At 37.2% G+C, this 24,440-nt stretch overlaps 1 protein-coding gene across 1 annotated transcript in view; it reads left to right on the top strand.

Annotated features, from left to right (window-relative positions):
* Positions 1–24,440, top strand: part of FBN2 (fibrillin 2) — a 262,634-nt gene that overhangs the window by 120,152 nt on the left and 118,042 nt on the right. Inside the window, exon 8 of the mRNA XM_027606724.2 lies at positions 13,791–13,916. Coding sequence (XP_027462525.2) covers positions 13,791–13,916 — 126 coding nt within the window. The remainder of the gene's footprint in view (positions 1–13,790; positions 13,917–24,440) is intronic.

Raw genomic sequence — 24,440 nt, 5'->3', positions numbered from 1 at the left:
ATTTTTTATTTTTAATTTTTAGAGTCATATTTTAGCCCTTCATAGTACTTACCCTTATTTTTGGCATATATATATATTTATAAGTTGTTCTCTCTTTAAAATTTTGAGATACAGTTTCTTCTAACAGATCAAAATATACCCTAAATCACTAGTGTATGGCTTTGTTCTAGTCTCCTGCCTGATCACATTCTCTCCCTTTTTTTTTTAAATCTTCTTCTTTCTTTTTTCAAACAACTTCTTATTGTATCAATTCCTTTTATAAAATCTTTTATAATTTTCATCTTTACAGTCATTTTCCATCCCTTCATTGTATCAACCCTTATTTTGTACATATATAAGTCTTTCTTCCTTTAAAATTTTAGGAGGCACTTTTTTCTAACAGACCAAAATACTCCCAAAATCTAGTGTGTGGCACTGATCTATGCACTAGCCTGATCATATTTGATCATATTCGGGTTTTTTTTGTATTATTCTGTTTTTGTTTTTAATCTTTATCTTTTTGGTATTTTTTTTCTTTATTTTCTCTTTCTTTTTTCTTTCTTTCCCTTTCTTTTCCCCTGGTTTCAGGTCTTTTCTGATTTGTATAGAGTATATTTGCTGGGGACGTTGTTAACCTGTTCGCATTTAGTTCTCTCATTCATCTATTCTCCTCTGGACAAAATGACAAGACGAAAAAAATCACCTCAGCAAAAAGAACAAGAGATAGTACTGTCAGCCAGGGACCTACTCAATACAGACATTACTATGATGTTGGACCTAGAGTTCAGAATCATGACTTTAAAGATACTAGCTGGGCTTGAAAAAAGCGTGGAAGTTATTAGAGACACCCTTTCTGGAGAAATAAAAGAACTAAAATCTAACCAAGTCGAAATCAGAAAGGCTATTAATGAGGTGCAATCAAAAATGGGGGCACTAACTGCTAGGATAAATGAGGCAGAAGAGAGAATCAGCGATATAGAAGACCAAATGATGGACAATAAAGAGGCTGAGAAAAAGAGAGGGAAACAACTACAGGATCACGAGGGCAGAATTCGAGAGATAAGCGACACGATAAGACGAAACAACATTAGAATAATTGGGATCCCAGAAGAAGAAGAAAGAGAGAGAGGGGCAGAAGGTATATTGGAGCAAATAATAGCAGAGAACTTCCCTAATGTGGGGAAGGAAACAGGCATCAAAATCCAGGAGGCACAGAGAACCCCTCTCAAAAGCAATAAAAATAGGTCAACACCCCGACATCTAATAGTGAAACTTACCAGTCTCAGAGACAAAGAGAAAATCCTGAAAGCAGCTCGGGAGAAGAGATATGTAACCTACAATGGTAGAAACATTAGATTGGCAGCAGACCTATCCACAGAGACCTGGCAGGCCAGAAAGGACTGGCAAGATATCTTCAGAGCACTAAACGAGAAAAATATGCAGCCAAGAATACTATATCCAGCTAGGCTCTCACTGAAAATTGAAGGAGAGATAAAAAGCTTCCAGACAAACAAAAACTAAAGGAATTTGCAAAGACGAAACCAGCCCTCCAAGAAATATTGAAAGGGGTCCTCTAAGCAAAGAGAGAGACTAAAAGCAGCACAGATCAGAAAGGAACAGAGACAATATACAGTAACACTCACCTTACAGGCAATACAATGGCACTAAATTCATATCTTTCAATAGTTATCCTGAATGTAAATGGGCTCAATGCCCCAATCAAAAGACACAGGCTATCAGATTGGATTAAAAAACAAGACCCATCAATATGCCGTCTGCAAGAAACTCATTTTAGACCCAAAGACACCCCCACATTGAAAGTGAGGGGGTGGAAAACCATTTACCATGCTAATGGACACCAAAAGAAAGCTGGGGTGGCAATCCTTATATCAGACAAATTAGATTTTAAACCAAAGACTGTAATAAGAGATGAGGAAGGACACTATATCCTACTTAAAGGGTCTATCCAACAAGAAGATCTAACAATTGTAAGTATCAATGCCCCGAACATGGGAGCAGCCAATTATATAAGGCAATTAATAACAAAAGCGAAGAAACACATTGACAACAATACATAATAGTGGGGGACTTTAACAGCCCCCTGACTGAAATGGACAGATCATCTAAGCAAAAGATCAACAAGGAAATAAAGACTTTAAATGACACACTGGACCAAATGGTCTTCACAGATATATTCAGAACATTCCATCCCAAAGCAACGGAATACACATTCTTCTCTAGTGCCCATAGAACATTCTCCAGAATTGATCACATCCTAGGTTACAAATCAGGTCTCAAACGGTACCAAAAGATTGGGATTATTCCCTGCATATTTTCAGACCACAATGCTTTGAAACTAGAACTCAGTCACAAGAGGAAAGTCGGAAAGAACTCAAATACATGGAGGCTAAAGAGCATCCTACTAAGGAATGAATGGGTCAACCAGGAAGTTAAAGAATTAAAAAATTCATGGAAACCAATGAAAATGAAAACACAACTGTTCAAAATCTGGGATACAGCAAAGGCAGTCCTAAGAGGAAAGTATATAGCAATACAAGCCTTTCTCAAGAAATAAGAAAGGTCTCAAATACACAACCTAACCCTACACCTAAAGGGGCTAGAGAAAGAACAGCAAATAAAGCCTAAACCCAGCAGGAGAAGAGAAAGATCAGAGCAGAAATCAATGAAATAGAAACCAAAAGAACAGTAGAGCAGATCAACGAAACTAGGAGCTGGTTCTTTGAAAGAATTAACAAGATTGATAAACCCCTGGCCAGACTTATCAAAAAGAAAAGAGAAATGACCCAAATCAAAAAAATCGTGAATGAAAGAGGAGAGATCACAATCAACACCAAAGAAATACAAACAATTATAAGAACATATTATGAGCAACTCTATGCCAGCAAATTAGATAACCTGGAAGAAATGGGTGCATTCCTAGAGATGTATCAACTACCAAAATGGAACCAGGAAGAAATAGAAAACCTGAACAGACCTATAACCACTAAGGCAATTGAAGCAGTCATCAAAAATCTCCCAACAAACAAAAGCCCAGGGCCAGGTGGCTTCCCAGGGGAATTCTATCAGACATTTAAAGAAGAATTAATACCTATTCTCCTGAAACTGTTCCAAAAAATAGAAATGGAAGGAAAACTTACAAACTCATTTTATGCGGCCAGCATTACCTTGATCCCAAAACCAGACAAAGACCCCATCAAAAAGGAGAACTACAGACCAATATCCTTGATGAACATGGATGCAAAATTTCTCACCAAAATAATAGCCAATAGGATCCAACAGTACATTAAAAGGATTATTCACCATGACCAAGTGGGATTTATCCCTGGGCTGCAAGGCTGGTTCAACATCCGCAAATCAATCAACGTGATACAATACATTAACAAAAGAAAGAACAAGAATCATATGATCCTCTCGATAGATGCAAAAAAAGCATTTGACAAAGTACAGCATCCTTTCTTGATCAAAACTCTTCAGAGTATAGGGATAGAGGGTACATACCTCAAGATCATAAAAGCCATCTATGAAAAACCTACAGCCAATATCATTCTCAATGGGGAAAAGCTGAGAGCTTTTCCCCTAAGGTCAGGAACACGGCAGGGATGTCCACTATCACCACTGCTTTCAACATAGTATTAGAAGTCCTAGCCACAGCAATCAGACAACAAAAAGAAACCAAAGGCATCCAAATCGGCAAAGAGGAAGTCCAACTCTCACTCTTTGCAGATGATATGATACTGTATGTGGAAAACCCAAAAGACTCCACTCCAAAACTGCTAGAACTCCTACAGGAATTCAGTAAAGTAGCAGGATATAAAATCAATGCACAGAAATCAGTGGCATTCCTATACACCAACAACAAGACAGAAGAGAGACAAATCAAGGAGTCGATCCCATTTACAATTGCACCCAAAACCATAAGATACCTAGGAATAAACTTAACCAAAGAGTCAAAGGATCTGTACTCAGAAAACTATAAAATACTCATGAAAGAAATCGAAGAAGACACAAAGAAATGGAAAAACGTTCCATGCTCATGGATTGGAAGAACAAACATGGTGAAGATGTCAATGCTACCTAGAGCAATCTACACATTCAATGCAATCCCCATCAAAATACCATCCACTTTTTTCAAAGAAATGGAACAAATAATCCTAAAATTTGTATGGAACCAGAAGAGACCCCGAATAGCCAGAGGAATATTGAAAAAGAATAGCAAAGCTGGTGGCATCACAATTCCAGACTTCCAGCTCTATTACAAAGGTGTCATCATCAAGACAGTATGGTACTGGCACAAAAACAGACACATAGATCAATGGAACAGAATAGAGAGCCTACAAATGGACCCTCAACCCTATGGTCAACTCATCTTCGACAAAGCAGGAAAGAATGTCCAATGGAAAAAAGACAATCTCTTCAACAAATGGTGTTGGGAAAATTGGACAGCCACATGCAGAAGAATGAAACTGGACCATTTCCTTACACCACACACAAAAATAGACTCCAAATGGTTGAAAGACCTAAACGTGAGACAGGAGTGCATCAAAATCCTAAAGGAGAACACAGGTAGCAACCTCTTCGACCTCAGCCACAGCAACTTCTTCCTAGAAGCATCGCCAAAAGCAAGGGAAGCAAGGGCAAAAATGAACTATTGGGATTTCATCAAGATAAAAAGCTTTTGCACAGCAAGAGAAACAGTCCACAAAACCAAAAGACAACCGACAGAATAGGAGAAAATAGTTGCAAATGACATATCAGATAAAGGGCTAGTATCCAAGATCTATAAAGAACTTATCAAACTCAACACCCAAGGAACAAATAATCCAATCAAGAAATGGGCAGAAGACATGAACAGACATTTTTCCAAAGAAGACATCCAGATGGCCAACAGTCACATGAAAAAGTGCTCCACATCGCTTGGAATCAGGGAAATCCAAATCAAAACCTCCATGAGATACCACCTCACACCGGTCAGAATGGCTAAAATTAACAAGTCAGGAAACAACAGATGGTGGCGGGGATGCAGAGAAAGGGGAACCTCCTACACTCTTGGTGGGAATGCAAGCTGGTGCAGCCACTCCTGAAAACAGTATGGAGGTTCCTCAAACAGTTGAAAATAGAGCTACCATACGATCCAGCAATTGCACTACTGGGTATTTACCACAAAGATACAAATGTAGGGATCTGAAGGGGTACGTGCACCCCAGTGTTTATAGCAGCAATGTCCACAATAGCCAAACTGTGGAAAGAGCCAAGATGTCCATCAACAGATGAATGGATAAAGAAGAGGTGGTATATATACACAATGGAATATTATGCAGCCATCAAAAGGAATGAGATCTTGCCATTTGCAACAACGTGGATGGAACTGGAGGGTGTTATGCTGAGTGAAATAAGCCAATCAGAGAAAGACATGTATCATATGACCTCACTGATATGAGGAATTCTTAATCTCAGGAAACAAACTGAGGGTTGCTGAGTGGTGGGGGGTGGGAGGGATGGGGTGGCTGGGTGATAGACATTGGGTAGGGTATGTGCTACGGTGAGCGCTGTGAATTGTGCAAGACTGTTGAATCACAGATCTGTACTTCTGAAACAAATAATGCAACATATGTTAAGAAAAAAGAAAAAGAAGAAGATAGCAGGAGGGGAAGAATGAAGGGGAGTAAGTCGGAGGGGGAGACGAACCATGAGAGATGATGGACTCTGAAAAACAAACAGGGTTCTAGAGGGGAGGGGGGTGGGGGGATGGGTTAGCCTGGTGACGGGTATTAGGAGGGCACATTCTGCATGGAGCACTGGATGTTATGCACAAACAATCATGGAACACTACATCAGGAACTAATGATGTAATGCATGGTGATTAACATAACAATAAAAATTTTTAAAAAAAGAAAAAAAAACAATAGAGGAGAATTCAATACCCCACTTGCAATTATGGATACAGTAATACAACAATGAGGCAGAAGATCAACAAGGAACTAGAATAAAACAACACAATAATCTAATTAGATCTCACACACATCTGAAGAACACTCCACACAGCAACAGCAGAATATATATTCTTCTTGAAATCACATAGAACGTTTTCCCTAACAGACCACTGGGCCATAAAACAAAGCTTAAGAAATTTTAAAAGATTGAAATCATGCAAAGGATGTTCTCCAACCACAATGGAATTAAATGCAATGAATAATGGAAGGGAATTTGGAAAATTCATAAATATGTAAAAATCAAGCAGCAGATTTCTAAATAAGGGTGGAAAGAGGAGTCACAGGGAAACTAGAAAATAATTTGAGATGAATGAAAGACAGAATATGCAAAACTTTGTGAGATGCATTCCCTGGAGGGAAATCTCTAGCTGTAAACACTTATATTAAAAAGAAAGAACTCAAACCAATAACCTCATCTTCCGCTTTGGAAGTAAAAATAGAACAAACTAAAATCAGAGCAAGCAGAAGGAAGACAATATTAGAGACGACTGAAAATACGGAAAATCATGGTCAGTTGACAGAAAAGATCAACAAAATTGACAGTCCTTTAGTTAGACTGGACAAGAGAAAAGAAGGAAGACCCAAATTATTAATTATGAATGAAAGAAAAGATATCACCACTGACCTACAAAAATGATTATAAAGTAACAGGACAACCAACTGTATGCCAATAAATTAGACCACTTAGACAAAACGGCCAAGTTCCTAGAAAGACACAAACTACCAAAACTGTCTCTAGAAAAATGGAAATCTGAATAGATGATAACAATACATTATAGTAACATGCTATAGCAATTGTAAAGAGATCCCATTAGTACTTTAAAAATTTCCCACAAGAAAGAAAATCCCAAGCCCAGATAACTTCAGTGATAAATTCTACCAAATGTTCAAAGAAGAATTAATACCAGTATTTCCTAAACTCTTCCCCAAAATAGAGAAGGTTGAAATGTCTCCCAGTTCACTGAGGACAGTGTCACAATGATACTAAAGCCAGACAAAGGAAACAAGAAAAAAAAAAAAAAAGAATGAATATTCCTCATGAATATGGATGCAGATATCCTCAAGTAAATATTAGCACATGGAGTCCAGCTATAAAGGATTGTACATAATGATGTATGGTGATTAACATAACAATAAAAAATAAATAAAAGGATTATACATCATGATCATATATTCTTGTTCTATACACATATATATTCTGGGAATGCAGGGTGGTGGTTCAGCCTCTGAAAAGTCAAATGATGTAATACACCATCCAAATAATTGAATAAAAGGTGAAAGCCATACAGTTATTTCAATAGATGCAAGAAGTGCATTAAAAAAAATCTGGCACCCTTTCATGATAAAAATGCTTAACAAAATAGGAATAGGAGGAAACCTCCTGATAATGGGTATTTATGAAAATCCATAGCTAACATCATACTTCCTGGCAAAAGAATAAGTGCTTCTAGCTAATGGAGCAGTTAGGCAAGAGAAGGAAATAAAGAGTATCCAGATTGGAAAAGAGGCAGTAAAACTGTGCAGATGACATGCTTTTGGTGGAGAAGATATCAACTAAAGTGAGTAAGGTATCCACTGAAGTAGAGATCCAATAAAGGAGTTCAGCCAGGTTGATGTTATACAATATCAATATATAAAAATCAATTGCATTTCCATACCCTAGCAGTGAACGTTCTGAAAGCAAAACTAAGAAAAGGATTCCATTTATAATAGTATCAAAAAGAATAAAGTGCTAGGGATACATTTAACAAAGGAAATGAAAGACGTTTACATTTAAAACTGCAAAACCTTTTTGAAAGAAATTAAAGAAGTTCTAAATAAATGGAAAAACATCCCATGTTTATAGATTGGAATACTTAAGATGATAGTATTTCCTAAATTGATCTGTAGATGCAACACAATCCCTGTTGCAATCCCAATTTGCTTTTTTTTTTTTTTTGCAGAAATTGGCAGTCTGTTCTAAAGTTCATATTGGAAATTCATATGCAAGTTATGTATCAGATATAGGGCATATATAAAGAACTCTTTCAACTCAATTATTAATAGGCAAATAACTCAATTAAAAATGGGACAAAGCAATTAAGTAGATATTTCTCCAAAGAAGAAATGTAAAAATCCACTAAGTACATGAAAAAGTGTGGAACGTCTTTAGTCATTAGGGAGATGCAAACCAGAACTACAGTGTGATACCATTTCACATTATTATAAAATAGAAGATAATAATGAACCTTGGCAAGGATATGGAGAAACTGGAATCTTCATACATTGCTAGTGGGAATTTAAAATTCTACAGGTGCTTTGGAAGACAATTTGGCAGTTCCCCAATAAATGAAACATAACGTTACCTTATGACTGAGCAATTTCGCTTCTAGGTGTTTACCCAAGTGAGATGAAAATATATATCGACATAAAACTAGCACCCAAATGTTCATAGCAGCTTTATCCATAATAGCCAAAAAAATGGAAATAACTCAAATATCCATTAACAGATGAATAAATAGATAAAATGTGATCTATCCATACACTATAATATTATTATACACCATATATTTTATGATTCCATTTATATGAGGTGTCCAGAACAGGCAAACCTATAGAGACAGTTTAGTTAGTATTAGTTGTACATCTTTTAGTTATATGTAGGTTAGTTACTCCCTAGAGCTTAGAGGGAGGTAGAGAGAGTGACAACTGATGGGGTGGAAGTACTTTTGAGGGGATGAAAATATTCTAAAATTAACTTGTAGGAATGGCTGCACAACCCTGTGAATATACTAAAAACCATTGAATTTTGCACTGTAAATGGGTGAATTGTACTACCATGTAATATTATATTTCAGTAAAACTTTATGAATATACAGTAGAATTCTGAGTACAGTCGATACACTCCATTCAAAATCTGGAAAGGGGAAAGCAAACGTTACTTTTCCATTATAGCTTATTTTACCATTTCTGTAATGCCTGTTGTCCTTATAAAGCTTGAAACAGCAGTTTATTCTGTTTAAAATTTAGTCATAAATTTAAATAACGTATTAATTAATAGAAGTTCAGTGTAAAATGGAAATGTATGTTTTCCTGTACCAAAAAAAATTATACAGAATAGACCACATACATATAGTTCCTTGACACTGATGGAAAGAAAATACAAAGACTTTGTTAAAAGCAGAATTTCTTGTTTAATTTGTTCTAAGTTCTCTGTAACATAATTGTTACATGGACTGCTTTATAGTATGACGTCCATATTGGAAATGACAGAATCTCTAGGGCCATGTTCTTAGAATTCAGTGATAATCTGAGATCACACTTAGCACTACTTACCAAATTATTCATTATATTCTGCTTAGAGTAAGATTTACAGTAAATGTTGTAAATGTTGGTTGACAAATATGAGGTTCTGTGGTTTGGCAGTCAAATCTGTCAGATGGTTTTGCTTAGATCTAATTTTCTTAAAAAACAAAACAAAACAAAAAACCTGCGTTCAACTTCTTCAAATTACCAAGCACTTTCCAGCCCTTCTCTTTCTTTACCCTTCCATGGCACATTCAACAACCCTCTCCTTTTGACAGTGTCCATGCTGGTCTTCATCATACTCTTCCTCATCTCTCCCTAATTTTTCCTTCCCAGTCACATATGATGGCTTTTCTTCCTTTGACTTTCTCTTAGAATGTGGTGGTTCTCAGAATTTCCCTCCTTAAATTCAACTCTCTTCATTTATGTGTCTCCTTTGCACATCTTGTTTATTACTATAACTTCAAACACAACCCACTGAGTTGGTGATAAATCACAAGTGTACATCTTTACCCCTTATGTCTTTATTGAGTTTCAAATTTGTAGCTATGCAGTTGGAATTGCTGCCCATTTCTCTAAAAAAAATCTGAAGTTCAAAAAGTCCAAAACCCAGCTTAATCTTAAAATGTGTTCTTCTCTCCATGTCCCATTCTGTTAATAGCACTACCATTATGTCCCTTGTTAATCAAGCTAGAAGTCTAATTTATCCTGTAGCAAAGTCCTGTTGATTTCTCCTTCCTCATATCTCACGAAAATGTGTTCTCACCATAAAGCCTATTCCATGCTCTCATCATTAATTACTAGGCGATTCATTATCTGTCCACATTACACACAAGAATTGTCTTTCTAAAATATTGATTTGCTTATGAATGCAATTTAAACTCTTTCATAGACACCATAAATCACCTCATAATAAAAGCCAAAGTCCTTGGGTGGACTCTGCAGGATTCAACGTATGGCTAACTAGCTAAGCTCATCTTCCATCAACTTCCTACCCATTCTGGTACATTTTCCATGCTTCAGCTGTGCTCTCTTTTCAGATGCACTTATCTGTGCTGTTTTTGTTGTTCTTTATTAGTCTAAAGCTGACTGCATTCCACTTGCCAAAGTAATTGGTTCAGAATTCTAGGTTCAGGATAGCCAATAAGCATATAATTGGTTCAGAATTCTAGGTTCAGGATTGCCAACCAGCATATTCTCCTGGCTAGAGGAATATAGCTCAAAACATTAGGACAACAGGGAAGGTGTTCTGGGTGCTCCTGGGAAAACGTTTCCTCCCCCCTAAAAGAGAGCCACAGGAAGAGACACCCTCTTCTCCACTAGCTGTCTGGGGGTCAAAGGTCGAGCCTAGAACTGCTACAGCCATTTTGCTCCTGTCAGTGAAGACAGCCTAAGGATGAAATCAAAGCACAGAGGGCATAGTTGAGCACATCTCAGAGAAACTGAACAAGAGACATTGACTTAAATCAACCTGATGTCCATGGCGTATGGACTTCAGATAGGCAAGCTATTAATTTTTTGGTTTATGTCCCTTTAGACCAGTTTTTGGTATTTGCAGACCAAAGCCACCAAACTGATAAGTTTTAAAGATTTTAATTTTTATTTTAGAGAGCGAGAAAGAGAGAGCGCACACATGCGAGTGGGGGAAGGGGGAGAGAGGGGAAGAGAACCTCAAGCAGACTCCATGCTGAGCATGAAACCCGACGCCGGGCTCGATTTCATGACCCTGAGCTCATGACCTGAGCCAAAACCAAGAGTCCAGTGCTTAAGGACTGAGCCACACAGGAGCCCTCCCTCCCCCCGATAAATAAACCTTTTACAAAAAGTTCAAGGGAAGGTTGTTGGAGTCACATTAGATATGCTGAGGATGAATGAAACCAACTCCTTTTATTAAAAGACTTCGCCTTTTTCAGTGAAAAGATTTATCACCCTTAGACGCACTTCTGTGTATGTTACCAGTGTACTCTTTATATTTGCAAAGATACTATAATCTGATCGTGATATAAGATCTTGAAGAACTAATATTATAAAAGAGCTGAAGCCACACATCCTTCTTACCATAAATATTAATGCTAAATTTAAATTTTAACTGATGGATAAATATTGGGCATGACTGCATTGAAATACAGGGTGTTTTGATCAGTTAAAAAAAAACACTGAATTTTTAAAATTTATGTGGGAGTCTACCCAAAAATGAAATACATTCCTATTGTTCGTATAGGATTCCTAAATACTTTAGTATTTTGCCTTTTTCATACAATTATTTGGAAGCTAACCTTCTAAGTTGCCTAGTTAATTCTAAGGATTGTGAAACATGGAGTTTGGGTGCACTAAAGCATTTAACACAAAAACCACAAATTTAATATCACTCCATGTGTTCTTCTCTGTTCCAGACTTTTCTTTTCCTTAAAGAAGAAAAATGTCAAACATCTTTCAATGTTCTACTCTTTGTTGTCAGGGACGGTATTTGGAAGTAGAGCACAAAGAAGTTCTGTATTAGGAAAGGAAATGCTTGGAAATAAGAGTTAATGCTTAAATGAAGGACGTAAGGTTTGTAATTTTTAAGAATTTAGATCAACCCTGGGCTCCATAAGTGCCTTGACTATTGGTAGGACCGTAGAGGATCAGAAGGCAGTGTAGGCTGTCTCACCTCTGCACTGCTTGCTGCTCTACTATGTGCTGGTCTATTCTGTAGTCTTCTCTATCCTCAAGTGACTTATCAGTGCATTGGGTGATTAAAGCATAGCTCTTCTACTTTCCTTTCTATTCTGAATCCACGTCTGATTTTATTAAGATGCACGGCACCGAGAGAGCAACACAAGATGCAGTAGGTCCTAATTTTGCACACATGGTTTCATTTTGTTGGATTAAATCTGCTGGTAACTGCACTGCATTATGTACTTGCTTCTCATGTAGTCAGTTCATGTTAGAATTCTGATCTCTCTTAGGGAATTGGTCAATTTTGATTTGTCCCACTGTGCCTTCAGTGGCTAGCTGCTAAGCCTCAAATGAAGATATTATTTCAGGGAATGTCTGAATCTGGTAACTTTTTTATATGAGAACATTCCAAGAAGACGCACAGGCTTATAGTTATTTCATGACACAGCTTGTAGGCAAGAGTAGCTTGTCAGAATAAATGGAGGAAAAAAGAATGATTAGATCAATGGAGGAATTCAAGAAAGGCATTGCCAACAGTTTTTTAAATTGTGGGGCTTAAAATTTCTTTCCTGGGATGCCTGGGTGGCTCAGTTGGTTAAGCAGCTGCCTTCAGCTCAAGATCATGATCCCAGCGTCCTGGGATCGAGTCCCGCATGGACTCCTTGCTAGCGGGGAGCCTACTTCTCCCTCTGCCTACCACTTCCCCTGCTTGTGCTCTCTCTCTTTCTCTCTCTCTCTGATAAATAAATAAAATCTTTTTAAAAAATAAAATTTCTTTCCTTACATTTTTAAGAATATATTTTTCCTGTTTTTTTAATTGATATATTAAAATAAATATGCAACTAAAAAAACTCAAAAGAAACTAAAAGCTCAGGTTTGCTTTTCCATAATCATTATGTTTATGACTTTTAAATCCTTCTCTGTATTCAGTGGTCTTTGCTAACTATGTGCCTTAAAGAAGACGGCCAACTCCTAGGCATCTGTGGCTGGATTTCCTTCACAATTGCTCATTTCCTCTTATATGTATTAGCAATTAGGTCCCAGTGTACTTAATTGTAGTTTTGTTTGACTTTCCACCTCTCTCTGCTTACTGAACTAGAAGAAAAATACATTAATGCTTATATAAGTGGCCAGGTTTTCTGCTTTAACGGAAGCTTAAAAGAAAGGAGATCTTTCATGGACATGTAAGGGAATAGACTAGTCCAGGCATTGAGTAAGCTGAATGGGTAAGTGCAGGGAGGTACGGTAAGAAAACTGGACACCTCCCAAAGCCTCCCAAGTTTGCCCTCTGCCATGTTTCTGTGTTCTTTTAGAATTAAAGTTAATTCCCGGAATGTCAAATATACCCATATTCAAATGTAAGTACAAAAACATGTCCTGAATCCAAATAGAAAAAAAAAATTACTTGCTACCATCCATCAGTTCAAATAATTAGCATGAAAATCAGCTATAAATTTTTAAATGTATTCTGTTATTCCATATTTTAAAATGTAATCCCTGTATATGTTTTTTAAAGGCTGTCGTAGGATAATTCCCCAGTTGATATAGAATAGAAACTAAAACATTGACATCTTTACTTATTTTCCAATTTAAATGGCATTTGTTGGGGCAGGGGGAGGAAAGGATATAGTTTTGCTTTCGTTGGCATTGTTTTACTGCCATGGGAGTTTACTTTCATCTCAGTTCCCATAGATATGTGTGAGAAATTCCTCAGGGTCTGAAACAAGAGTATATTCAGGGTTATATGATCTAACCTAATCAACCATGAGTGCTCTGATGCTCTTTAAAAAAAATCCCTTGTACGAGCTGTTTAATGGACGCCCTTCTCAATCAGATTCTCTTCCTTCCCTTGATTAGACATTGATGAGTGCAGCATCATTCCTGGGATATGTGAGACTGGAGAGTGTTCCAACACCGTGGGAAGCTATTTTTGCATTTGTCCACGTGGATACGTGACCTCAACAGATGGCTCTCGGTGTATCGGTAAGCCTTGGACTTTTGAAGGCACAATACAGTGCTTCTTTATAATAACAGAATAGCCCAAACATGTATGAAGATGGCAACAATTATAAAACCATTGGGAAAATGGCTGAAAAGGTTGTTTAAAATAAATGGCACCACTATTGAGGGATTGATAGACCAGGTGCTCTTTGCAAAGACTTCAGTTTCAGAAACCATCTGGGTTTGTTTTATGTTGTCAAAGTCATTTTGGAAATGAAGAAAGACTTCCTCAAGACATTGCTCTTGCCGAGTGCTAGAGACACAAAGGCAGGAGAAAGGTATTTTTTTTTAAATCTGCCTTGGGAGACAGAATGTAATAATTAAAGCTTCTTTCATTGCTATGAATCATGAATGTAGTCAATGTCTTATTTACTTAGGGCTTGTTTATTCTAGTGAAAAAGAGTTATTACAAAAAAGAAGTTGACACCTTTAATTTTGCGTTTTAAGTATGTTCAAAGCAAAGCCAGATATATTTGTATGTTTTCCTTCGTTTGGAAAGATGAAACAGTATATTTCAGTCATGGTCTGGGTCATCCCTTATTGAGCAAAGCTTAAACTTAGGGACGCCATCCAACAGTGAAGCTTAGAGGTGTAGATTCTACCTTCAGAATACTATATTGTCGTCATAAATACTAGTAGAAGAAGAGCAATGGCCTTGATAAGAAAAACAGAAGTAGTGGCAGTAAAAATAATCATTACCATTTATGAAACACATGCCATGTGTAAGGCACTGCACATCTGTATTACCTCATTATCTCAGAACTAACTGGGGCCTTGGGCAAGCCACGGACCCCCTGTACCTCAGTTTCTTCTTAGTAAGTGTGCAATAAAACATACTTGATTATGATTAAGAGGAGGAGAAGAGGATGTGCCTGCACTGGACCCGTATGTTACATAATTCTTATAATAGCTCTGTGTGATGGGTGTAATTATTCAGATTTGCAGACAAAGAAATTTGAGGTTCAGAGAGGTTAAGTGACTTACACAAGAGCCAGTAGATGGAGCCAATGTTCTAATGCAGATCTCTGGGGCTCCTGCACCATGTTAGTCTGACACTGCACTGCCTCCTTAGTTACTTCAAGCAGGTGGAGACCCTGTGCCTAGATATCCAGGTCTCCAGTATGAGTGGTTTCTCCAGTACTGTGAGGACAATCTGCTTTGAAAGGTAGGATGTCTGCGTCCCGCCTCCCTCTCCCAACTTAGAGTAATGAGATTTGAATGACAGTTGTTTATTCTTTATGAATGCATCCAAGTTCCTATCTGACATTAGGTCAGACATCTTATGTGCACTATTTAAGGCTAGAAAATGGAGAAAATTAACTGGTTTTAGGGTCAGTGTGCCCATTGACTCACTGTATGTAAGTCTAATTCATTTAATTTAATTGTGAAGTCACAGGTCTAGGAGAGTTGAAAACTAGTAGGACTGCCTCCACTTAGCTTGATTTTCTAAAACTGTAGGAAAATAATCTATGTATACACACATACACATATTCATCAGCTTGAAATAGGCATGGATTCAGTTCTGTAGGAGGAATACCAATTTGGGAGTCATCATTGAACATTATTGGCTCATGCCATAGAACCTAGTTTTAGGAAACTTATGCTGTAGAATATGGCTAGAAGAAAAAGGGAGGCTGGAGAAGTGAGGTTATTATTGTGAAATTCTGGAAATCCACATCAGGTGTATGTATTTTATTTGGTAGGTGGAGTAATCGAAGGCCTTTGAGAATAGATTAGAATGGAGGTGGTAAGGGGTGAGAAGAGAAGCAAACTCATTAGAAGAATTTGACACAAATGTTAGTCTTTTATATCATAATTTTGAAATTAATTTTTTGTATTTGATTTTTTACATTTCTAAATATTTAATCAAACAAAATTTGTGTTCACTTTTTTTTTCATTGAAAAGGAGGCATGTTCTTCATTGTATTCAGATAATCAAGATCAAGGTTCCCTGTGATTTATGGAGATTGTTTTTCTTTGCTGTCAGATACTTGGTTTATCATGAAATTATGATAAATTCTCTTTATCTCTTGCCTGCCTCTGTAAAGTTCTAAGTTCTTTACCTGGACATTCAAAGCCCTTTAGAACCTGGTGCCAGCCTGTATTCAAGACTCATTGCTGGGGCGCCAGGGTGGCTCAGTCGGTTAAGCGTACGACTCTTGATTTCAGCTCAGGTCATGATCTCAGAGTTGTGGGATCGAGCCCTGTGTCAGGCTCTGCACTCTGCGTAGAGTCTGCTTGAGATTCTCTCTTTCCCTTTCCTTCTGCCCATCCCCCTGCTCATGCTCTCAATCCTTCTCTAAAATAAATAAATAAAATCTTGCACACACACACAAAAAGACTCATTTCTAACACTTGGGGCCGCATACTCACGTTCCTGTCACTGCTCTGCATGACCACAGTGCCATGGCTTTGCCTAAAATGTCCTCTCTTCTGAAGCATCTTGATTTCCCCTTTCTGTGCTCATTGAAACCCAACTCATCCTCTAAGTCCGCAGTTAGAGATCAGATTTTCTTCTGGGGCAAAATTAATCAGCCCACCCCATAATATTTTTCATTTCCTTCATTTCTGTTTATCATATTGCACAGATACTTGTGCTTTGTTTGTTGACCAGACCGTGAGTTCCATTGGCCTTGCCTTATGCTGCTCCCTCGGAGCCTTACATGGTGCCTTGTATAGAAGTTTGGCTCAGTATATCTTTTAGAAATGAATAGACAAGCCATCAAATGGTTGAAGGAGATGATGTTGAATGTGAAAATTTTATCTTGGTTAATAACTGCTTTGCATCATTTGGCATCCTGCTGGACGTGATGTGGTAGCCCTGAGTGATGGTCCAGAATGCCCCTCTCTCTTCAGAGAGCTGAGGCACAGTGAGTCCTGTGCTAAGCATGATTCCTCGTTCATTCCAGGGTCAACATCCTGACCCAGGAACAAAGGAGATCCCCTAAGGAGGGAAGAGTGGCTCTCCAAAATTATAAAACCGTTGTTACAATTAAGTAAGCAGCTTAAAATTTTTTGAATAATAAAAAAAACTTTTTTGAATAACTGTGTTACATTTGGAATAAGTATGTGTTTTCCATAGATGAGAAAAAACAAATCTAACATTTTAATGTGTAAGAGATCTTTGATTTTGATTTTTTAAAAATCTGCATCTGTCTTTTCTCACATTGAATTTGTTTATCATTAAATTATGTATGTTACGGATATATCTATGCTATTTATTTTGTAAACACATCTATGCTAACAATAATGAGTTGGATGGACTCAAAACTTTTTCTCCAGTATGAAACTGCATGTTATCTGCAGCTCTGTTCTGAGAGTGACATATGCTGAATGCTGCCCTGATATCTTACTCAAGTTCAAAAATATCCTGAGTCTATACCACATTATAAAGCATCAATAAACTGCCTTATTTCTTTTATGTGTAGGAAAACAATTTCATATGGCAGAAGCATTTAGCTGGGCATTTTAATTTCAAACTAGGATAGTTTTCCCATTTTACTTTATACTAAATATAAAAGTCAAGTGCCTGATGTAATTTTATCTACTATGTTTTACCAAGTTTTTTTTTAAATACCCAGGACAGAGCTTTCTTTTCAACATAGAATACTAATGTATGTCAGTTCTAAAAAGAGTGGAAACATGTGGTGTAAGGAAATGGTCCAGTGTCATTCTTCTGCATGTGGCTGTCCAATTTTCCCAACACCATTTGTTGAAGAGACTGTCTTTTTGCCATTGGACATTCTTTCCTGTTTTGTCAAAGATGAGTTGACCATAGAGTTGAGGGTCCATTTCTGCGCTTCTCTGTTCTGTTCCATTGCTCTGTGTGTCTGTTTTTGTGCCAGTACCATACTGTCTTGATGATGACAGCTTTGTAATAGAGCTTGAAGTCAGGAATTGTGATGCCGCCAGCTTTGCTTTTCTTTTTCAACATTCCTCTGGCTATTCGGGGTCTCTTCTGGTTCCATACAAATTTTAGGATTATTTGTTCCATTTCTTTGAAAAAAGTGGATGGTATTTTGATGGGGATTGCATTGAATGTGTAGATTGCTCTAGGTAGCATTGACATCTGGGAGGGGGGTGGGGTATGTGTTAGCCTGTGATGGGTATTAAAGAGGGGACGTTTTGCGTGGAGCACTGGGTGTTATGCACAAACAAGAATCATGGAACACTACATCAAAAACTAATGATGTAATGTATGGTGATTAACATAACAATAAAAAATTTAAAGAAAAAGAGTAGAAACATGCCTAATAATCTTTTTCTTAGAAGCATTTTTAATAGCACAGTTTAGTGACCCTGATGTCATTTTGGAATACTCTGGCATTATATTAATACCTAATTTCCACATGGTAATATAGGCAGAGAGAGTGACTGGCAGACAGCAATGAGTAATTAATGAACTGATAAGACCAATGAGCAAATTCTGTATGCAAGGTGGTATGCCTACTGCTGTTGTGAACACAAGAGCCAGCAGGGACCCTAAGCAGAGAGATTTGAACGTACCAGTCAGCAACAAACCCAGCAAAGTTCAGGAAATGAGAGTAAACATGTAGAAATCTTATGGCCACAACATCCTAGGACACTTTCTTGAGCCTTACAAAAGTTTCAGTGCCCAATATTGTCTTGGAATATTCTTAAGAAAACAAAACCTGAAAACATAAATGTGAAAAAATAATAGTAAAAGAAAATGTTTAAGGCCATGGGTGATTAACTGCTAAATCATTTTGTAGGCATTGGATTCTATAAGTCAAAAATTCTTGAGGATATCTGTCCTGTTGTAGACTTTGGCACACAGGTAGGAGCTGCACAAAGGGAATAGGGGTGTGCTGAGTAAGAAGAAAGGTGTGAGCAAGATGGCAGACCCAGAAAGTGTCTGAGGGGCTCCGGAGAGGGTACGAAGAGTTTATCTGTGAAAGAGAGCTGAGGGAGGAAATAGTTGGAGAAAAAACAAGAAAGATGGTTCAGATTAAGATTTGGTTGCTAATGTTCTTAACTTCTATGCTGAGGAGTTTCAGATTGATCCTGAGGGCAGTGAGAGCCTATCAAGATGTTTGAGCAGGACATAGACCAGAGACGAAAATCAATGGGGGAAACAACTTTTTAAAATAAATGAGAAAGGTCTTCATGCAAGGATTTAGAGTAATGACCAGGATATGCTGTTATCATGCAGATCCTTGTGTGTGGCCATGGGTGTTGATCACATGAGCACCTGCATATTTGCAACAGAACACTTGAGGGATAACCCAAAATGCCTAAAAATGTTTAACTAATGGGAGAAGGGGAGACAGGGATGCAACAGTACACTCAGTAGTGTTTTTCTTTTAACTTCAGAATCACATACAAGTTAACTGGTGGAACAGAGATACTTGTTTTAATTAAGAAGGAAGATCCTAAAGTTCATTTTTGCTTTTGTTTCACAAGATACGTCTCCAAAAGCTAGTGAAACAAAAGCAAAAATGAACTTTTGGGACTTCATCAAGATAAAAAGCTTTTGCACAGCAAAGGAAACAGTCAACAAGACAAAGAGGCAACCCACAGAATGGGAGAAGATATTTGCAAATGACACTACAGATAAAGGGCTGATATCCAAGATCTATAAAGAACTTCTCAAAAAACTCAACACCCAAAAAACAAATAATCAAGTCAAAAAATGGGTAGAAGACATGAACAGACGCTTTTCTGAAGATGACATACAAAATGGCTAACAGACACATGAAAAAATGTTCATCATCATTAGCCATCAAGGAAATTTATTATGCAGCCATCAAAAGGAATGAAATCTTGCCATTTGCAACGACATGGATGGAACTGGAGGGTATTGTGCTGAGCGAGTCAATCAGAGAAAGACGTATCATATGACCTCACTGATATGAGGAATTCTTAATCTCAGGAAGCAAACTGAGGTTGCTGGAGTGGTGGGGGGTGGGAGGGTTGGGGTGGCGGGGTGATGGACATTGGGTAGGGTATGTGCTATGGTGAGCACTGTGAATTGTGTAAGGCTGTTGAATCACAGACCTGTACCTCTGAAACAAATAATACATTATATGTTAAAAAAAAAAAAGAAGATAGCAGGAAGGGAAAAATGAAGGGGGGAAATCAGAGGGGGAGACAAACCATGAGAGTCTATGGACTCTGAAAACAAACTGAGGGTGCTAGAGGGGAGGGGGATGGGGGGCTGGGTTAGCCTGGTGATGGGTATTAAAGAGGGCACGTACTGAATGGAGCACTGGGTGTTATATGCAAACAATGAATCATGGAACACTACATCACAAACTAATGATGTATGGTGATTAACATAACATAATAAAATTAAAAAAAAACATACATTGAGATACCACCTTACACCAGTTAGAATGGCAAAAATTGACAGGGCAAGAAACAACAAATGTTGGAGAGGTTGTGGAGAAAGGGGAACCCTCTTACACTGTTGGTGGGAATGCAAGTTGGTACAACCACTTTGAAAAACAGTGTGGAGGTGCCTCAAAAAATTAAAAATAGAGCTACCCTATGACCCAGCAATTGCACTACTGGGTATTTACCCCAAAGACACAGATGTAGTGAAAAGAAGGGCCATATGCACCCCAATGTTCAGAGCAGCAATGGGTACAATAGCCCAACTGTGGAAAGAGCCGAGATGCCCTTCAACAGATGAATGGATAAAGAAGATGTGGTCCATATAAACAGTGGAATATGACTCAGCCATCAGAAAGGATGAATACCCACCTTTTACATCAACATGGATGGGACTGGAGGAGATTATGCTAAGTGAGATAAGTCAAGCAGAGAAAGTCAATTATCATATGGTTTCCCTTATTTGTGGAACATAAAGAATAGCACGGAGGACATTAGGAGAAGGAAGGGAAAAATAAAGGGGGGGAAATCGGAGGGAGAGGAACTATGAGAGACTATGGACTCTGAGAAACAAACTGAGGGTTTTAGAGGGGAGGGGGAAGGGGGATGGGTTAGCCCGGTGATGGGTATTAAGGAGGGCACGTACTGCGTGGAGCACTGGGTGTTATAGGAAAACAATGAATTGTGGATCACCACATCAAAAACTGATGATGTACTGTATGGTGACTAACATAACATAATAAAATAAAATTAAAAAAAAAAAAAGGAAGGAAGATCCTAGAAAGAAAAAGTTAGTAGGGAAGAAACACTTCACATTTTAAAGGATGCAGTAAACCTAGGAGCCACAGTACTTCTGTTTCTTTCATTGTTCCTAGTTCTAGTTAGTCCTGTGTAATGGAAACTTTCAATGAAAGCCTATATGGAAGTATTTGAGAAATTGCAAGAATCTGCAGAATTAATCAAGGGGAACCCAGGTTGGCTCCAGACCATCAAAGAGGCAGGTGCAGTCCTCCAGGATCAGGGGATGAAGCCTGAGACAATGGCTGCTATTTATCCAACACCTAGGATCACTAGTATTCTAACCTGAGCTAACCTTATCGGTGTTTTCTGGCTGAATCCTTCATTTTTAATGAGCAACACTCATTCAACAGGAGGTCTGTTTATTTTGAGGTACAATCCCCAGCTTTTACAAGGTTTTCATCACATCGTCTAATTAACCATTAGTTCTCAAATCAAGCTTAGAGTAAATGTCAAGCCATGAAAATACTCTGATAAGAGTGTCATTATTTTGCTTCAAGATAGGTTTGTATTTTATTTATTTGTTTGTTTTTTTAATTAACATATAATATATTATTTGTTTCAGGGGTACAGGTCTGTGATTTATCAGTCTTACACAATTCACAGTGCTCACCATGGCACATACCCTCCCCAATGTCCATCACTCAGCCACCCCATCCCTCCCAGTCCCCTCCACTCCAGCAACCCTCAGTTTGTATAGATTTATAATTTTAATCAGAGAAGATGAATTGCTTCCTCTTCCATAGTGGGGCTTTAAATGAGACTTCATGTAAACCTTGTTCAGGAATGTAGTGAGGGTGATAGATTGTTAGAAAAATAGACTTGTTTTCATTACTTCTGGCATATCAGGCCTGCAGTTAAACATACACCAGGCATCAGAAGGATTTGTCCTTGTTGTGTCATAATTATGCCTCATCTGCCTTTGCCCCTAATAATTCCCTATTTCAAGGGATGGTGTGCCTAAACAGCTCTTACTTCTTTTGGGTGCCCCTTTTTTTATTCCAGATATTCTTCCATGTGACATGTTTTCAACACAGTGCTTTCTGAGGACCATGCAATTTCTGATACGCAAAGGAAACAGGCCTTGGTTTGCATTGAAATGTATTTTTGGGGAGACCTTACACTATGATGCATCAGATTGATCTGTAGCTTATCCTAGTATGTTTTTGACACACAGGATTGAAAGTAGATTGCCTGCCTCCCTGATGTTATTAGAAGAAACTAATTGAAGAATTTATGAAAAAAGTTCTGATTTATTTTCTAATCCACTCTCTTTCTGCTCTTCCACCCTCTCACAAATGACATGTTTCCTCCAATACATATCTTAGGACTGATCAGATTTCCAAACTTTGTCAAATAGTAATTATTTATATTTATTGAATTTGAAGACCCCTCTTTGACATACAAAGATGCTTTTTAGATCCACACAGAATGATAATTCAGTATATTTGAAAAATGGCATAATGGAAAAGCAACTGGGTATTTAGTAATAATGAAAAAATTTAGATTTAGGTTGTTTAGGCATTGGAGGTTTAAATATATTATGCCTGCTATGTATTTTTTCCTCTCAATTTTTCTTCTTCCTTAAGTTGTAAATGTTATCTCCTCTAACAACCTAAATCTAAATTTTTAAAAGTTTTTTCATAGTTTGAAAATCTTTGTCTTTTAAATTGAGATTTAAATCCATTTGTATTTATTATAGCAACCAATATGTTTGCATTTTGATTATCTTCTTTGTGCTTCCTATTTTTTCTTTGTTACTTTTTTCCCCTTTTTTGCTCTTTTTTTATTTATTGGTTTTCTCTCCTTCCCCACACTCCATTTTTTTAACTTGTTGTTTAGAAATTATTTACTTCTGTGGTTTAAGTGTTCATCCTAGTATTTTAAGATGCATGTGTAGCTTAAAGGCTAAAATTAATCTTTATTTTACCCATATCTAAACAAAAGAATTTTAAGAATTGTCACACTGTGATCTCCCCCTCCTGACTTTTAAAAATTCTAGCCAATTGCCACTCTGTATTTGCAACCAATTAATCATTATTATTACTTTGTAATATTTTGGTGCTTATTTATATTTACCCATATATCTAACTATTTTTCCTCATTATTCCTTCATATATTTCAAACCTTCAATTTGGAATCATCTTCCTTTTGCCCGAAGAACCTTTTCTAAGGGGCATCTAGGTGGCTCAGTCAGTTAGGTGTCCACTCTTGATTTTAGCTCAGGTCTTGATCTCAGGGTCATGAGTTCAAGCTCTATGTTGGGCTCTGCACCCAGCATGGAGCCCACTTAAAAAAAAGAAGAAGAAGAACCTGTTCTAAAATTTCCTTTAGCAAGAGTCTTTTGGTAGAAAATTCTTTCTTTTTTGTGTGTGTTCCTGAAAATCACCTTAATTTTCCCTTTGGAAAGATGGTTTCTTGGGATGAAGAATTTTAGGTTGATAGCTATTTTATCATAATGTACAGAAGATACAATATTCCATTGTGTTTTAGCATCCATTAGTGCTATTAAGCCAGTGATTGGTTTAAATATTCCTTAGCAGGTAATCTGTCTCTCTTTCTAGCCATTTTTAACTTCCTCAGTTTTTCTCTCTTTTTTTTTCCCCTCAGTTTTTCTTTGTTGGTCTGCTATTTCACAGTGATGTGGCGAGGTGTGGATTTCCTTTTATTTTTCCCACTTTAGATTTGTTGGACTTCCTAGATCTGAGATTGTCTTGCAACATTGTTAGAACGTTCTAAGCTAGTATCTGTTGAATATTGCCTCTCCCCAGTCTGCTTATTACTTCTTTCTAGTACTCTTACTAGATATATGTTACCTTCTCACGCTCACCTCCATATCTCTTAACCTTTTATAAAAAAATATTTTCCATCTCTTCATCTCTCTGAACTAAACTGAAGATAAATTATTCAGATATATATTGGAGCTCACTAAATCTCTTTTCATCTATGTGCAGTATACTCTTTGTTATATCCACTAAACATTTTATTTCAGTTATGATAGTTTTCATTTATAGAAGTTTCACTGAAATTTTTAAGTCTCTTCTTTCATAGTTTATGGACTCTTTTTACCTGTTCATATTTTTAGATTTTAATTGTCTTAATGAAAGATATTAAATTAATAAAGCATGTTAAATATAATTTAGTTATAATTCATATTTAATGAATTGTCATTACAAATAATTACAAATTGTCAGAATCAATTTGACCATTTTCTATCTGATATCTGATGTTTATTCAGCCACTTTTGTTCATGGAGCCTTGTTTCTTTATGTGTTATTTATTTACTCATTTATTTTCATGTTAGCTACTCCTATGTCTTGGGACTTGCCTATGGAAATTCTTTGGGACCTGCAT

This window comes from Zalophus californianus, chromosome 5, assembly GCF_009762305.2.
Source record: "Zalophus californianus isolate mZalCal1 chromosome 5, mZalCal1.pri.v2, whole genome shotgun sequence".
NCBI lineage: Eukaryota > Metazoa > Chordata > Mammalia > Carnivora > Otariidae > Zalophus > Zalophus californianus.
Note: the sequence above shows the minus strand (reverse complement) of the source record. Positions and strands in the feature narration are given on the sequence as shown.